General features: G+C 62.7%; 1 protein-coding gene across 1 annotated transcript; it reads right to left on the bottom strand.

Annotated features, from left to right (window-relative positions):
- Positions 1-4,545: 4,545 nt before the first annotated feature.
- Positions 4,546-11,922, bottom strand: Mb (myoglobin). The gene is made up of 3 exons (XM_046429752.2): positions 11,720-11,922; positions 7,215-7,437; positions 4,546-5,130 (listed from the first exon to the last, which is right to left on the bottom strand). Exons 1-3 carry the CDS (start codon positions 11,812-11,814, stop codon positions 4,984-4,986), a joined length of 465 nt encoding a protein of 154 aa, XP_046285708.1. The 5' UTR covers positions 11,815-11,922; the 3' UTR covers positions 4,546-4,983.
- Positions 11,923-17,745: the final 5,823 nt, after the last annotated feature.

Consider the following 17,745-nt stretch of genomic DNA (forward strand, 5'->3'; position numbering starts at 1 on the left):
ACGGGTCACTGGGCTTGTACATGTCCCAAGCCTCACAAGCCTCTGGGCCCTTGTCCTAGATGCCATCAGAAGGGACACTGGGCCTTTGACTGTCCCTGAGCCCCGAGTGGCCCCTGGCCATCCAGCCCTTCTGGTTCCCCTCTCCGACTCTTAGGACTGGCACAGAGGACTGACGAGGCCAGGTCCCCATCACCTGACCACTCCCTTCACTCCGTGGAACCGGGGTAACTCTGCGTATTCCAGGTGGCCTGTCCCCTTCCTCCTGGACGCTGGGCTACAGACTCAGTCCTCAGGAGATCTGGGGACCTGCCACTGGTTCTGTGACCTCTATTGCGGGGTAGAGGGCAAACCTCACCAGCCCTTGCAGACACCTGGCCTTGTTTGTGCCTTTGACTGTCTAGTGTCACCCACTCCTTTTTGGTCATTCCACAGTGCCCTGTCCCCTATGGGAAGGGACATCCTCACAAAGTTGGGGGCTACGCTTTCCTTCTCCCCTCATATAGGCTTCCATCCAGACTCGCCTGCCGCTCCCCTGCTCCTCACCCTGACCTTAGGGCCACCCCCTATTCCATCTGCCAGTGCCCCCCCATTGCCCCCTTCCCAGGTGGACCTACTGTCCGGGATGTTCCATGTCCTTCCATCGCCTCACACCACAGCCCATTCACATGGTCTCAAAGGCCCCTCCCTTTTCCGCCCAGTCACAATTCGCGCTCTCCCAACAAGAACTCCTGGGCTTGCAGCCTGTCACTCAAGACCCTGTGAAAGGGGTTCCCTAGACCTACTCATCCCCTAAAACACCCCCATCTCGGCAGTAAAAAAGCCAATGGCTCCTTGTGCTTGGTCCAAGACCTGTTCCACCAACTCTGTGGTCGTCCCAGTCCGTCCCGTGGTGACCGGTCCTTACACCCTTCTCTCCACGTTCCTTCCGGGACCTGGTACTTCTCAGTGCCAGATCTGAAAGATGCCTTCTTCTCTACTGCCCTCCATTCTCGCTCTCAAGACATTTTCGCCTTCACATGGACAGACCTGAGCCCTATAACTCCACTCAGCTGACGTGGACAGTTCTCCCCCCGGGGCTCCGAGACAGCCCTCAAATCTTCAGACAGGCCTTGGCTAAGGACCTAGTGTCCATCTGAAGTGGCACCCCCTTGCTCCACAGAGAAGCCCTCTTCACCATGGCTGATTTTAGGACTGTCGGCAAGAGTCTCTGCGAAAGAGTCCAGTGTAGATAAACTTCCTATTTTCGCCTCGCCCTGTTCACTTGGCCACTGGCCGAGAAGATACCAGCACTCCAGGTGCTGGACACCCCCTGACTAGTTTTCACAAACATGTATCCAATATAGTAGTTTGTAGAAATGTGCAAACCAGGCCTCTGGCCTTGAGCTGGGCTTCACAGAGCTGTCTACATTGTTAAGATAAGTTACAACTGGGCTCCATGGTGACAGCTGGCAGGGGAGGAAAGAGAGGGGAGAAGAAGCTCTCCCCTTCTCAGGTGTTGTCCTCGAAGGGTTAACTTGCCCAGAACAGAGAGAGAAAAAGCTGCTTTTATGTGAACTTCTGCAGACTGTGAGCTTCTGAGCCCCTCCCCTTACACGCTGGGGATAAAACTCCGAAACTCCCTGAACTCGGGGTTCAGGGGCTTGACTGATTACAGCAAAAGCTGTGCCCTCTGAACCTGGCTGCAGCCAAACAAAACTGTTTCCTGCTGTCTTGGGTGCCCTGCCTCGGCTGTCCCCACAACACCTCCATCCCACTCAGCCCAACATGCTACAGTATGTTGATGACCTCCTTCTCTGCAGTCCCTCCTTTGAGGTCAGTCATCAGGACACCTCTAGACTTCTTAACTGCCTTTCTTCCGTGGCTAGAGGGTTTCTCCATCCAAGGTACGTACCTAGGCCTCCTCCTGACCCCACATGCTGAGAGCCACAGCTGAGTCGGAATGGCCCCTGGCATTTTGCCAATAGTATTGATTGACAGGCGAGGCATTGCTATCCGCCTCGGCCGCTACTTTGCAGTTCTCACGCTACTTTGGAGTTCTCCTGGGGATTCCCGGGGATTCCCAGAGAGTTCCCATTGGTTGGGGAAGTGCAGGAGGAGGGATTTCCGGAGGATATTTCCGGCTGCTGGCTCCTGGACGAGCAGCGTGGCGTTAGGGAGGAGTTCCCAGGAGCGTGTGTGGAGTGTGCTGGTGGAGTTCAGAAATAAAGTTTGTTCCTGCTTCAGTGGCTCATGATTTGTGCCCAGCCAGACTGCGGCACCCCCACACAGCCATTATGGTTGACAGAAAGGGCCTTATCGCTAATACACCAACGCCCTCTACTAAGGAAGAAATTCTCTCCCTTCTGGGTGTGGAAGGATTCCTCAGAGCTTGGAATCCTAATTACTCCAATGGGTCAGAGAAACTCACCTCTGGGGCCCGCTCACCACCCTGCTCCCCGTCACCTATGAACTCCCCACCCACAAGGGCTTACATTCCTCACCCCCATCACCTGTGGTCTCTACAGGTGTCCCTGGTGGAAGATCCAGCCTGACTCTCCACCTTTGAACCCTCCTCCTCTCCTCCCACTCCTCAGGACCCTTCCCCTCTCCTCCTCTCACCCATTCCTCATTGACACTCTGTCTCCCACACAGGAGGCCCCTGCTCCAGGCCACAGGCACGTGGTCCACAGACGGCTCCTCCTTCCTTCAGGAGGGACTTCGTGGGGCAGGGGATGCTATGGTCTCCCACCTTGGCTGGGAAGCGGCTCCCTCCCCGCAACACGTCCACTCAGCAGGCTGCAGGAGCCGCCCTCATCAGAGCCTTCACCGTGGCAAAGGGAGCCCCCTCCACCTCCACCCGGACTCTCAACACGCTGTCCCCACACTTCCCTCCACTCCGCTGTCTGGAAGGAGCGAGGATTCCTTTCCACCAAGGGAACCTCAACTCCTAATGCCCTTTACCTCCCATCTCCTCAGGCCTGCGCTTCCCCTGTCCCCGGGACTGGCTAAGAACCCCCTCTGCAGGGGCACTTCCTTCCTGACCTCTCCTCGCCACAGGCCTTCGGCTGATCCTGCCCCCGTCACTAGATTTACTCAAGGCCAGATTCAAAGTCTCTGTAACCAAACCCTGGACCCTCACCCTCGGAGTCAGCATCGCCGGCACCTCCTGACCCTCACCACTGCCTCAGTGACACCCGCAGCCCTGACAAGGGTCCAGACGCCGCCCCTTCCCAGCAGGAAGAAGCTACAGAAGATTGATCTACGCCCCTGTCCCTTAAGGGGCCCAATAACAAACAAAAAGGGGGGAATGTGAGGTCCTTGCTTAGCATCTGGACGGCCATCTTAAGTGACAGCCGACATCTTAAGGAAAAGTTCCGCTCTCCCACCCGAGGGCCCTTCTGAGAAAGCCTCCCCACCCCCTCGTACCAACCCCCCCTTAACCACCCGCATCAGGACCCACCCGGCTCTGATCCCTGAGGCTGCTCCCTAGAAGCCCGAGCCCCCAGCCCACGGTGCCTCTCTCCGTCTGGGGAGAGGTGGCCTTGATTTGTCAGCTCTGACAGAGGAACTCCGTGTGGCTCTGCCTGGTCTCGTCTTTCCTTTCTCGCTCGCCGTCTCCCGGTTCCTCACTTTCCTTTCAATCTTGGGTCCCCAAGGCCTGGCCCATCGCGGGCCAAAGCAAACGCGTGTTCCAGGAAGGCACCGGTGTGCCACTGAGTGAAGCCATGCGCTCCCCCTTCCACGGCTCCCTGCGCCCCAAACTCTCCTCCTCTGCCTGTCAGGGTCCCCGCCAGGCCCCACCAGGCCCAGGTGGTCTCTTTCCCTCTCCTTCCCAAATCTGGAAGCTTCCTGAGGGCAGAGAGCATGTGGCCTGGTCCCAGTCGCGGCCTGGGGTGTGGTATTTGCTCGAAAGCTGCAGAGTGGACGCTGCAGGGTGGTTTCCAAAACCCCAGCCTCGTCCCCCAGGGTCTCTGAGAGCTAACCCTCTTCCTTCCCCTTTGGCTCCTATGTTCCAGAAAATGGGTCTCGTTGCCCAATGCCCAGGGGAAGATGTGACGCTGAACACAAAACAGAAATGACCTGCGTCTCCTGCCTGAACCTGTAGATCTAAAGCTCAGGGCCAACAGCTCCCGGAGGGGCACGTGGCCCCAGGGTTCTGCAGGAAACCTGGAGGCTGAAAAGGCTTCTCTGGAACTGTCAGAAGAGAGCCAGAGAGGAAAAGTGCAGATGGCCTCCGCGCCAGCTCTGCCACTTACTGGCTGGTGACCTTATCATGTTGCTGAGGCTGTGGCCACAGTGACCATCTCCTCCCTTGTCCCTCCACAGCCCGTGCCCTTGACGCTGACCCCGCATTGCCAAGGTCACGGCTGCTGGATGCCGTCTCCGGACCCAGCCCCCAGGCTCAGGCTGTGGTCCTCCCTGCAACTCCCTGGGCCCCGCCTGGGCCTGTCCCTCCCCAGGGCCTCCCCCCTCAAGGTCGCCACCGCAGGGTTACCTCCCCATCTCCTCCTGGGCTGCGGGTGGGCGCTTCCCTCACTCTGGGACAGACCAAGGCCAGGCACAGACTGAGAGGTTGCAAGTGTTTTATTAAAACCAGGAGGGTCACCCCGATCCCGGAGGCAATGCGTGCCCAGGAACCTGGCCGCCCCCACTGCCCGGGCTTCCCCCCTCACAAAGGGACATCTGTAGGTGAGGGGTCAGAGAATCCAGGCAGCGGGGGGCTGATGGCTGGCTCTGGGGTTCGGGGAGGGAGGAGAGGTGGCTGGAGGGCGGAGGGAGCTGCCATGGGATCTGGCCAGAGAGACATGAGGCCACCCAGCCCAGCGGCTGCGGTCAGCAGGCCATGATGGCCGGTTCCCAGGGCGGTGACACTCCTCTGGGGCACCCACCGGCTGCCTCCCGGCCACCTCCCCTAAGCAAGCGGACACACCACACACACACTGTACTCGGCCGCCACGGCCCTCGGTGCCCACCCTGCCCCGGGGCCCCAGGCCGCCTCGGGGCTCAGCCCTGGAACCCCAGCTCCTTGTACTTGGCGGCCATGTCGTTCCGGAACAGCTCCAGCGCCTTGCGCATGGCGGCCTGGGCCGCGTCGTTGAAGTCCCCGGAGTGCTTGCTCTTCAGGACCTCGATGATGGCTTCCGAGATGAACTGGGGGGAGGGACGAGGGGAGTGCTGGTCATCGGGTGGCCAGGGCCCAGACGGCATCACGGCTCCCCTGACTCCAGGCCGCTCCCCAGCACTCGCTGTGCACAGGCACGATCCTGGGTGACCGCCAGGAGTGTCACGGCCACTAGGAGACAGGTGCCACCACCACCGCGTCACAGCGGGGGAGACCGAGGCCTGGGGGCGCAGCCACATGTCGGTCAGAGCCAGGAAGGGCGGGTGGAGTTTTGCTCCCCACTGCCACAGGCCAGGGCCGGCAGGAAAGGCCGGGCCTCGGCTTCAGATGTCACCAGGTCTCAGCCGTGGAACCCAGGGGCACGACCTCCCGCTGTGCCCAGTCCGCTTTGGCTCTTGGTGGCCTGCGGTGGCTGTTGCTTTGAGGCCCCAGTTTTCCTTCTTTACCTTTCCCGCTGCTGCCCGGGCCTTGTCCGCCCGGCCGCAGGGACCCTGTCCTGGGGGGGCTAAGATCAGTGCCCCCCCCACCAGGAGACGGGACAGCGGTGCCCTGGGCTGGCGGGGAGCGCCCTGTGCTCTCTCCACAGGGAACCAGGGCTTGATCCCAGCCACGCCCTTGGCCCAGCACCGAGTGGTGACATTTGACAGGAGCCAACCAAGCGGCCAGACTGAGGTCACACAGCAGGTGGATGGCAGAGCCCAGCAGGGACCAGGAGGGGGTGGGGACTGGCGGCTGCCAGGGCCAGAGGGAGGCGGGTCAAGGGCAGCTGGCCCTTCCCTGTCTCAGGCCCAGGGTGAAATGCCAAGGGCAGGGCGGGGGGGGCACCCAGAGGACACCCTGGGCCAGACACAGGGCCGCTGCTCCCGCCTTGGGCACCAGGGAGACAGGGCGAAGTTCACCTTGAGTTTCACAAATTCAAGACAAAGTCGGAGGACAGGGTGCCCGAGATCTGGGGCCATTTCTCCGGGTCAGTGCCTCCCCCCATCCCCTTCCCCCGGGGCTCAGCCGTCCCAGCCGCTCACGGTGCTGGATGTGGAAATTCTCTGGGGGAGAGATTAGTGATGACACAGCCCGGCAGGTGCCTTGACAGGAACCAGGACAAAGTGACACTGGGTGGGGTGCAGACGAAGCAGCTGACTTGCCCCATGGGCCTGGGGACCCCAGGAGGCTGCTTACCCTGAGCCCCCAGTTTCCTAATGAGGAGTGTCCCTGCCTGGGGCAGAGACTGCTCCTCGCCTGCCAATCTCTCTCTCCCCTCTCCCCCACTATGTTTCCCAGCTCTCCGGGCCGACCGCCAAGACTAACTTGTGGCCAATGAGATATCTACAAAAGTGTTAGATGAGACCCCAGAACCCCTTAAACGTCTCAAAAGGGAGTCTTCTCTCTTTCTGTTTCCTGTTTGGAATATGGATAAAGTGGGTGGAGTTCTTGCAGCCATATTGGGCCATGAGGCCACTTTGAGGATGGATACCACAGGCTAAAGATGGCAGCGCGGAGGACTGAGCCCGGACCCCTGGCGACGGCACGGCCCACACTGGGTCTGAACTCTCTACCTCTGGATTTTTTTTTTTTATCCGGAAGGAAAAGAAGACGCGGAATGCAGTCCCCACCCCGAGGGTGTCACTTGTGAGAATTCCAACGTGTGGCCCAGGTGAGTGTCGAGCACAGCCTGTCCTGACTGGTGGCTGCCATCAGAGCATGCACCTGTCTGCAGGTGTCCCCAAGCTCCCGTCCCCAGTCCCCTGCTGCACTGGCCATGAAGGCAGAACCGGAGCCCAGCGCCAGCCCTCGGCCCAGCCCAGCTCAGGAGGTCCCCCGCGGCTCTGCCCAGGGCTCAGGGCTCTCTCCACCTGTGAAGATGCGGGGCCTCTGAGTGGGCCACTGCCCCCCACGTGGCACCCAGCTGGCCACTGGGGCCACCAGCCTGCGTCTGACTGGGCTGCGGGCGGGGCCGGGCTTCTGGGGAGCGGCACCCTCAGGGCTCAGCCCTCCTTGCTGGGGAGGAGACGCGGTGCCCAGAGGGGAACCGAGTCCAGGGAGCAGGACGGGCCGCCCCTGAGCCAGGCCCAGCTGGACGCCGAGCCCTCACGGCCTGCCCGCCCGCCGGCCCTACCTCCAGGTACTTGACGGGGATCTTGTGCTTGGTGGCGTGCGACTGGGCCAGGGGCTTGATCTCCGCCTCGTGCTGCCCCTTCTTCTTGAGGATGCCGCCCAGCGCCGTGAGCACCGTGGTGCCGTGCTTCTTCAGGTCCTCCGAGGCCTTCATCTCGTCCTCCGACTTCAGGTGCTTGAACTTGTCAAACTTGTCCAGGGTCTCAGGGTGCCCCTTAAAGAGACTGCGGACACACGGAGGGCTGGGGTCAGCTGTGGGCATGTGCAGTGGGGCCTGCAGGGGGCCGGACTTGAGTCTAGTCTGACCTGTGCAACCTCAGGCAATTCACTGCACCTCTCTGTGCATCTGCTTCCTCATCCGGGGAATGGGAGCTTAAGTGAGATACTACCTGCCCAGGGGTAGAAAGCACAGTGCCACGTGGCACTCCATCCAGCTTTGCCCGCCCTGCCCAGGGCGTTGGAGAGTAGGGCCGGGGCTGGAAGCCCTGGTGGCTGAGTGCCCACTCTGGCCAGGCCCCTGCTGGGCTCCATGCCTGGGTTTCCCTTCAGGGCCACCAGATCATCAGCCTTCACAGCTGGGGAGAGGGGCCCAGTGGGGTGACGTCACAGCTGCATCTGGGTGACTCAGAGCAGTCCTCCACACGCTGGGGACCTCGGGGGTCCCACTCCTGAGCCAACTCCGTGCCCCTGTGGCTCTCCTTGCACCCCCCGTCCCTCTCCTACCCCCGGGGGGCCCTGAGCCACCCGCTCTGGCTTCCTGCTGCAGGAGGTGGGGGTGGAGGGGGCCTCCCCTGGCGGAGGGAGCCCCCGTTCCACCACGCACAATGGGGACCACAGAGCCAGGTGACGGGCCCGGGTCCCACGCAGGTTGGTGGCGAAGCCCAGACCCAACCCAGTGCTGGACCATGTCCCGGCCTCTCTCCTGGGCCATACCCGAGATGCTGGGGAGGCCCCGTCTCCCGCAGCCCCCTCCCATCTGGAGCCTTCTGTTCCCCCCAGGTCCCTCCTCTGCGGTTTCAGGCTTGGTGGCACCTGGCAACCCCCTGGGGTCACACTCTGGGTTGCAGTCTGAGCCACAAAGTGGTCCCTGGGAAGCACCCAGTCCCTGAGGTCTCTGTCCCAGGGTCCCCGGGGCGGAGCTCTGAGTCCTCTTCTCCCCCTGAGAATGCCGTCTGGTTTCCCGAGTCTCCTCCCTAGTGAGCTCCTTAGCTTGTGGTCAGCTCTAGCCCCCAGCTCCTCTTCATAGGGACTGTGCGCCCCATTCATCCTGTGGTCGGGCAGCTGGTGACTGTGACCCTGGTCCAGCTCCCGTCTAGCCTCGGCAGCCTGACCTTGCAGCGTGGGGCGTGGTGGCTTCTGATTTGGGGTGAGCGTCCTGGCCTGTGAGCCCAGCCTCGGGGAAGCTGAGGGCTGCGGAGCGCTCCCCAAGGACAGGCTGTGCGTGCGCCCGGGCTGGAGTACCGGCGACCCCGCCAGGGGGAGTCAGTGGCCAAGTCTGCTTCCCGGGGTGCAGGTAGACCACACCCCATGCACCGCGGGTCCCCACGGGTTCCCATCGTGCTCACCCATGCGGGGTGGCCTGGGTGTGTCTTCCGAGTGTGAGCAAATAGCATCTCATTAAAAAGCCTCGGGAGGCAGGTCATTTGACAGGTGAGGAGACCGAGGCCCAGGAGGCCTGAGGGGCTGGCTGGGGGTTGTCCATGTCACACAAAGACACCGAAGTGCAATCTGCATGTGAGCACGGGCACACCCATGGGCACAGAGGTGCACGTCAGTGTCCCCCGGCCAAGCACGCAGCGCTCACGCCACCTGCACCCCACGGGGACGGGGGCAGCGCCTCCCCCGGGAGCCTGTGCCCCCAGAGCGCCAGTTTGTCCACAGCCATGACCAACATCCCTACGTCACCCGGGACCCTTTCCAAAGCCACATGCGTCACTGACGGCTTGTCTCTGGCACCTTTCTTCCAAGGGTCCCTGAGCCACTGACTATTATTATCTGGTGACAATGACCCTTGGATTCCTGGTGACGATGCAAGACTTGGCACCCACAGAGGAGGCTCAAGGTCACTGAGGGAGATTGCTTGGGACAGGAGCCGGCCAAGGAATGGGCGCCTGAGGCAGCAGGGGTCTTGGGCATTTGGAGAGTCCCCCAATGTCTAGGGGACAGAATCACGGAAGCCAGGTTCTGGCCTGGCCCTGTGTGGGAGGTCCTGTGTGGCACCGAAGAAGTCACTCAGCCTCTCTGAGCTTTGCCAACAGAGTTGGTCTAGATGATCGTTCAACCTCCAAACGCCTTTCCCACGCTCCACCCTCCGCTCAGCAGCAGAGACACAGGAGCCCGCGGTTCCTGGGTGGTGCGCGAGGGCAGAGCTCACGGGTCTCCGCTAAACCACCCTGGCACCGCGGAGCCTCCGGCCCCATCAGCCCCGGGTCCTGCAGCGCGGCAGCCCCGGGCAGCACCTTGGAAACTGACCAAGGACGCCACCTGCAGGGGCGACCGGGCACCTTCCTCAGTGGCCCAGAGGCTGGTCACGTCCTCGGTCCTAGCGTCACCCCCTCTGCTGAGCCACGGAAACCCTTCACGTTCCATGGGAACAGGAGACCCAGAGAGGGGGCAGGAACCCATCTCCAGCTTGGCAAGGCCACGGGGCAAGAGAGCAGAGTCCTAAGAGCAGGGAGGCTGAACTGAAGGTCCTGAACTTCAATCCCAGCCCCCATCTCACTAGCTGTGTGACTTCGGGCAAGTTACTTAACCTCTCTGTTAAACATGGTGATTACAACCTTGACTTCGTAAGGTTGTTGTGAGGCCTACATACGGCGCACCTCCCGCTGGCCTGGCATTCAGTAGGCGCTCTATAAATGTTTGCTGTCTGCCTCCTGCTCTTCGTTGTCACTGTTATCATCCCGTCATTATCGTGTGGCCATCGTCACCAGGAATCTTAGGGTCTGCCCTCAGGTGGCCCTGACTGCTTGGCGCTCCCGGGCTGTCCCTTCCCTGTAAGGTAGCAGTCGTGGCCACCAGCACGACTTAAACAACAGAAATGCAAAGTGAAGTGAGCAGGAGGGGAGCCGGCGGGTGGCCGAGGGGCCCGCGGCTCGGCCCTCGGTGGCCCTAGGCGCCACGTGGAGATGAACAGACGAGGGGAGGCCCCGAGGCCGTCCCGACCGGAGCCCAGGGCTCAGAGTGAGCAGGCAGGAGGGGCCGGGCGGGAGCCGCGGGGCTGGGGTGGCTGGACACTGGCCTCTGAAGGCCCGGCCCCGGCTCCCGTGAGCGTCCAGCCTGTCGCTAGAAGCCGTGGCCGCTGCTGCTCAGGCCCCGTCCACCTACTGCTCGCGGGCAGAGAGGCGTGACCTTGCCAAGGTCAGGGAGCGAGACCAGGGGCCCGAGGCCAACGTCCTGGACAGTTGGCGTCCCCCCCAGGAGCCCCACCCTGCACCCCAAGCTCCAAGAGGCGGGGGCAGCGGGCCAGGTGCCAGCCCAAGACAGACAGGGCGCTGCGCCCGCTGGGGCCTGCCAGGGGCCAGCCTGGGCGTGGTGTCTTGCCCCTGGCTGCTGGCCGCTGGCCACTGGCCGCTGGCCCCTGGCAGGCCTCTCTGATGCGCCCTGGAAGGGAGGAAAGGTCTCCAGATCACGTAACACCCGAGTCCCCTTCAAGATGTCCAAGTCACTGCTGGGGGGCCGGGCCACTCTGCCGTCTCCCTCGCGGCTCCTGCCAGCCCTGCGTCCTGAGAACAGGGCAGAAGACAACCCCTCACTCAACCACTAGGGAAACAGAGCCCAGAGAGGGCCAGGGACTGCTCCAAGGCCACACAGAAACTCGGTGGCTCGGGGGTGGACGAGAGGCGGGGAGCATCCTGTCCTTCAGGTGGGGCCCGCTGCAGCCCAGCAGTGGCTGCCAGTGACAGGGACAGAGACAGGGGAGCGCCTTCCTTCCTACCACCAGGGCTCCCAGATAACCTTGCTGGCTGCGGGGCTGCTCCCCAGCAGGCAGGAGGGGACCCAAATCCAAGGGAGGCCAAAGGTCATCTGAGAGGGGAGGAGACTGTCCCCCCATGGAGGGGAAAAGCGTTTGCTCAGAGAGGTTGAGTATCTTCCCTAAGGTCACACAGCTGCTCTGCAACAGATCCATGTATGCATCCCAACGGGACTCCCCTTGGAAGTCATGCCTTAGCTTTGACATTTCATGGACTTTAATGAGCTTGTGGCTCTGGGGACATCCTTCCCCTCTGGGTCCCCTTAGTAATTGAAGTGGTGAGACAAGACGGTGCAGGGCCTTGGCTAGCTCTGTGTGTAATTCTAAGATTCCCCCCGATGGGTTCAGGGCTTCCCCGGCTGCTGACCTCAGCCGGGATGGGTGCTTGTCCTCTCCTGAGCCGGGTCCCTGACTCTTGAGGCAGAGAAAACCACCTCGTCTCCGGAGCCTACTGGTCTACCTAGGGCCGCCCTCACCTTCAACCATGTCTGAGCTCTCTGGGGGGCGGCGGGGCCGGGGTCCCTCCCCGTTACCTGATGAGGACTTGCTGCCCATGGCCGGCGAGGTCGGTCTCCACCTTCCCCCAGATGTTCAGCACCAGCTGCCATTCCGCGTCGCTGAGTCCCATGGTACTGAGGACAGAAGGAGCAGGTGCTGTGGCCCTGGGTGCTGTGGCCCTGGGTGCTGTGGCCCTGGGTGCTGGGGCCTGGCTCGGCTGGGGGCTGCCGGCCTGATGGGCTTTTATACCCGCTGCTGTGCCGCGCTCCCGCCCCCTCCCCTCCGCGGGGTCTGATCTCTGCCTTCTCCTGCCTCACATGGGAGCTATTTTGGGGCAGGTGCCATTGTGGACAGGGCCAGGACAGCTCAGGCCACGGGGAGGGCTGGTGTGAAAAGAGCCAGCGGGAAGGGCACAGCCAGGCCCCTGCCAGCGCCGTGACACCCGACGCGCCCTCCCGGTCCCTCCCCAGCTGGGCACCGGCGCCCACTGGCCCCAGGACTGCCCTGACCCTGGCAGCCTCCTCAGTCACGCCCTGCCCATTTTCCTGGACGCCCCTCGCCCACCCAGGACGGGTGGGAGGAGCCCGGTGCAGTGTGTGCCCCGGGGGGGGGCTCCTGGCCCTGCCAAGTGGCGCTCGGGTCCTCCTCAGGGGTGCTTGGCCTCAGGTGCACAGGTGCTGCCCGCGGCCCGGCTGCTGGTGCCTCCTCGTCCCCAGGCTCTCCCGTGACAGTGGCCGGCTCTCGCAGACCCCACCAGGGACCAGGCCCCTTGGAGGGGAAGCTGGTCACACAGCGGCTGGTGGCAGAGCTGCCTTGGGAGCCGGCTGCCAGGCCCCATTTTGGTCTCGAGGGGCAGGGGCTCCGCTCTGTCCCCTGCGCAGCTCCTGGGCCCCGCGTGTTCACTGAGTGGGAGGACGGCTGGTGGCCTTGCCAGAGAGCCCAGCGCAGGGACAGGGACTCAGTATGCATCCGGCACCCCCTTCACAGCCACAGGCACCCCCTCCACAGCCACGGGCACCAGCCACAACCGCCCATTCATCTCTCTATATGTCACGGGCCCCCCCTCCTCCTCCCTCCTTCTCCTCCCTCCTCCCTCCTCCCTCCTCCCTCCTCCCTCCCCCTCCTCCCTCCTGCCTCCTCCCTCCTGCCTCCTCCCTCCTCCTCACTCCTCCTCCCTCCTCCTCACTCCTCCTCCCTCCTCCTCCTCCCTCCTCCCTCTTCCTCCTCCCTCCTCCTCCCTCCTCCCTCCTCCCTCCTCCTCCCTCCTCATCCTCCCTCCTCCCTCTTCCTCCTCCCTCCTCCTCCCTCCTCCCTCCTCCTCCTCCTCCTTCTCCCTCCTCCCTCCTCTTTCTCCCTCCCTCCTTCTCCCTCCTCCTCCTCCCTCCTCCCTCCTCCTCCTCCCTCCTCCTCCCTCCTCCTCCCTCCTCCTCCCTCCTCCTTCTCCCTCCTCCCTCCTCTTTCTCCCTCCCTCCTTCTCCCTCCTCCTCCTCCCTCCTCCTCCTCCCTCCTCCCTCCTCCTCCCTCCTCCTTCTCCCTCCTCCCTCCTCTTTCTCCCTCCCTCCTTCTCCCTCCTCCTCCGCCCTCCTCCTCCTCCCTCCTCCCTCCTCCTCCCTCCTCCTTCTCCCTCCTCCCTCCTCTTTCTCCCTCCCTCCTTCTCCCTCCTCCTCCTCCCTCCTCCCTCCTCCCTCCTCCTCCCTCCTTCTCCTCCTTCCTCCCTCCTCCTCCCTCCTCCTCCCTTCTCTCTCCTCCCCCTCCCTCCTCCCTCCTCCTCCCTCCTCCTCCCTCGTCTTCTTCCCTCCTCCCTCCTCCTCCTCCCTCCTCCCTCTTCCTCCCTCCCCCCCCTCCTCCCTCCTCCTCCTCCCTCTTCCCTCCTCTTTCTCCCTCCCTCCTTCTCCCTCCTCCTCCTCCCTCCTCCTCCTCCCTCCTCCCACCTTCTCTCTGCCTATCCATCATCTGTCATCTCTCTGTCCCATGCACAACTTGTCGGACCCTGGCTGTGACATGCTGAGAACGACAGGATAAAATAAGACCCCCTTCAGCAGACACAGAACCCATGTGCAGTGACCAAGGCCACGCCAGGTGCCTCTCTGTGTCTTCACAGACAGCCTTGTCCCCTGTGACCACTGTGGTTCAGAGGGGCGAGCACATGTCGGCTGTCCAGGGCGTGCACTGCAGGGGTCAGCAGCGATGGCCACCTCGTAACTCTCCTGAAGACCCCTGCCCAGCACAGCCCCGCTGAGGCACAGGCGTAGGGTCACTCCTGGGACCTCAGGGTTCTCCCCTAAACCTGCTGCGGGTCACAGCTGGTGGGCTGGGGCTGGCCCCTGACCGAGGTCTGTCTGCCTGACAGGGTCTGTGGCCTCTCAGCCCTGCCAGTCAGTGGGAGCTATGGGCAAGGCCAGCCAGTTAGGGCTCGAGGATGACCATGAGCTGCTGCTTCTGGGTGACCCTGGTGTGGCCTCCCAGGGTCTATTCACTGCACTGTGGATTCCCGATGACCACAGCCAGCACCGCACAGGCTGCGCGTCTGGCACCCTTTCCCGAGGACCACAGTGACCGCGAGCCAGCCGACGCTGAGACTCCCTAGCAGTGGGTCCCCCTGGCAGCAGCAGAAAGACCAGGCAGAAGTGGCACGGGGACCCCAGGGGCCCCGCCTGTCCTTCCAGTCACTGGCATCCGTGGAAAAGGAGGGTCTGGGAGCCGCTCAGACCCTGGCAGCTCCAGCCCCTGCCTCTGACTGGAGGGCGAGGCCCTGGTGCAGGAGGGGAGGCCAGAAAGAAGGAGGCTGCGATGGCTGCCAGAGGCTGGTGGGGCCACCTGTCCCACAGCCCTGGGATCCGACTGACACCCTCAGTGCCAGAGCTCGGGACCCGTCAAGCAGTTTTCTGTCCCCTCCTGCCTGTGTCCCCTGAGAGCCGCGGGCACCCCAAGGGGTGGGCTGCCCGAGCTGATCATCTCCAAGTCCCGGCGCTTCTCCCATCCCAGCCCGTTGTCTGGGGACAGCCTGAGTGTGTAAGTCTCATCATCGCGTCAGGAGGCTGTCACCAGCCTGCAGGCCCCCGTTAGCGGGCTGCACCTGGAAACCATTTAACCTAATGGAGGCCAAGGCCACGGCCACCACCCGCTCAGGCTGCAGCAGAGTGGATGCTGTGGCTACTGCGGTGGGCTGCTCTGCGGGGGGCTGTGGTCCCTGGGACGGACAGCGAGGCCTGTCCCCCTCCTGGTTTCCCTCTTCCTATTCCAGAACACAGTGAGTCCCCAAATCTGAGCGCCGTGGAGTCAACCTCAAGCCTTCAAATTCCGAAGTCTTCTCCCTACAGATCCTCCGCCAGCTCTGGGGTGCTCCCGGGGATGGCAGGTCACCACCTAAGCCTTAAAAATGCTTCCTTCTATCAAGACAAAGCGTTCCCTTCTGCCACCGCCACCCCTCGTCCAGGCTCTGAGGGCCCCGGGGCTGCAGGGGAGAGCCACGCCCACCCAGGGCCCGCAGGTCCACCTAAGACCCTGCTTGTCCACGCTGACCATGCCAGACCCTGAGAACGAACCAGGCGAGGCAAGTCACCAGCTGTCACCAACATGGCAGCGCCCCTTGGCTGGGCTCCTGGCCTTTGGAGTGGTGGTCATTTTAAGTGTCATCATCTAAGCTCAGGGAAAGGTCCTGGCAGAGGGTCCACCATCTTTGGTCTCTGGTCCCCTGCACAGAGAGCCCTCCAGCCCCACGGGCGGTGTGAGCCCGGCCCCGTGCTCTCCAGGGCGGAGAGTCCAGTCGAGGTGGCCTCTGAGTCTGCCAGTCTCTAGGAGGCCACCAGCTGCCTCTGGCAACTCCTGCCAGGGGACCAAAGACGAGGAAAGAAAAAGAACCCTGTCCCTCCGCCAAGCCGAGTGCCCTCCTCCCGGCCTCCCCCGGCCTCCCCCTCCCTCCCCCCCCCCCTCCCCCTCCCTCCCAGGCTGGGCGGGGCGCAACCTCCCCAAGCCTGCAGCACCCCACACCCAGCCTCCTGGCAAGGGCACCCTCCTGGGCCAGCGCCAGGCCAGGACTCGGCATAGGGCTGGACTCAGTTGGCAGGACCTGCCTGAGCCCTCGGCAGGACAGCAGGGCCCCAGGCTGCTCCAGACCCCCCCGGGAGCCACCCACCGTGGCTCTTCTCCAGGCCCCATACTGACCAGTCCCTTCTCCGTGTCCTGTGAGCTCAGCCAGGGGCCAGGCTGGGGGTGGGGGCAGTGTCTTCCAGAGGCCGAGGGTGCAGGGAACTAAAAATACAATTGCATGGCAAGGCCCCCCCCCCCCCACAGGCCCAGGGGCTTACTGGAGGAGGGCTGGCAGGACAAGGGACAAGGGCTCCTTGGGCCCAGGGAACAGGTGTGGCCTGGGACACAGCCTTCCCCTCCCAGGCCCTCCCAGTCTGGGGGCGCTCCTTCCAGGTCCCTGTGGGGGGAACAGCGCCCCCTGCAGGAATCCTGCTTCCCCCCCATGACCTTCTCTGCCCTCTGGCCTTAACACTGGCACAACTTCTCATCTCTGCCATTTCTACCCTGCCAGCCCCTTGGGGGCAGGGGTGTAAAAGCCACAAACACCCACTGGGGATTCACAGCATGCCAGGGCCCTGAGCCTCCCCACGGGGGACATTGTAATTCCCACTTACACATTAGGAACCTGAGGCAGAGAGAGGTTAAGAACCTTGTTCAAAAATCACACAGCCAGGAAATGTCAAGGCGAAGAGGAACCCAGGCGGTCTGCCAGTCTGGAAGGGGTCTAATTTTCAGACCTTTTGCCTCTCCTTCCCTTGAGACTACCTATCAAAGGAGCGGCCAATACGCTCTTTGAATGCTTATTTTATTGTACTGAGTCCCCCAGGGTCTTGGCTTCCTGGGGGGTGGGCAAACACTGACCTTGCGGCCTTTCCCGGGTAGCCGACAACTGGGGGCGCTGCTGCCACCTCGTGGCCACAAGGAGGAACGCCCACCTGGGCCGCTGGGTCCACCACCGTGCGGGACTCACCAGCGCTCTCGGGGGTCTCCAGGCTCACGGCGCCGGGCGTAGCAGACGAGGGCTGCCTGCCCAGGTGTTAAAATGATAAGGGCAAACCCTGGGCTTGGCTCCCGAGGGCCGCAAGTCAAGCGGAGGAGACATTCCCGTGGGAATGTGTGAGCCAAGGGCCAGGGAGGGCGAGAGGGCAGCCCCAGGCCAGTGTGGAGAAGGGCAGGCGCAGGCGACAGCGGCTGCGTGTGCAGGTGGGGGGGCCGCCCGCAGGTCCCTGGGCCGAGCGCCGTGTGCAAAACCCAGGGGGTGCTCGGGGGAAGGGACTGGGCAGAGGAGAGAGCCACCAGGAAGGACCTTGTATGCCAGTAGGCACTTGGGGGCTCCGAATGGGCACTTCGGTCCCACCGTGCCGGGGCTCACCTGGCAGGTGTCGCTTTATGGGGTCAGTGTCGGGCAAGCAAGGTGAATACACCTGGCCCTGAGTCCTAGGAGGCAGCGAGAGGGACAGATGTGCAGGCAGCCCCCCCCCCCCCGCAGGGTGGCTGGGGGTGGGGTTGGCAGTCAGCGCAGAGTTGGAAGAGGAGGCCCTGGTCCCCCAGACTCTGCGCGTGTAGGGTGGGGGTGGGTGGGGCTGGGGTGGGACTGAGGTGGGACCCAGGGCCTTGCTCACGCTAGGCTGCCACTGAGCTGCAGCCCCAGTCCCAAGCTCTCTATTTCTGTGATCCTGGAAGAGTATCCTAACTTTCCAAGGACTTTGTTTCTTTCATCTGTAAAGTGAGAAGTTTTAAAATAATGACCATCTCAAATGCCTAGTGAGGATTAAAACAGAGAGTGCGGGTACAGCACTCAGTGAGGGTCCGGGTATGCAATAAGTGCTTCATAATTGCACATGTGGAAGGTACAGAGAAATCGTGAAGCAGGAAATAATTAATCATTAGTTCTACCAAGGAACACGTAAGGGAAACGGTGACCTGAGCAGGAATCAATAGGAGTTTTTTATGAGCAAATTGAGGAAAGGTTATGATAGAAGGGAAATTCTGAGATCTCCTAAATTTAGTTACCAGGGCCAGAGGATGAAGG

Source organism: Marmota monax, unplaced genomic scaffold (genome assembly GCF_021218885.2).
Source record: "Marmota monax isolate L192 unplaced genomic scaffold, Marmota_monax_Labrador192_F-V1.1 WCK01_AAM20220418_F8-fsc00051, whole genome shotgun sequence".
Classification (NCBI taxonomy): Eukaryota; Metazoa; Chordata; class Mammalia; order Rodentia; family Sciuridae; genus Marmota; species Marmota monax.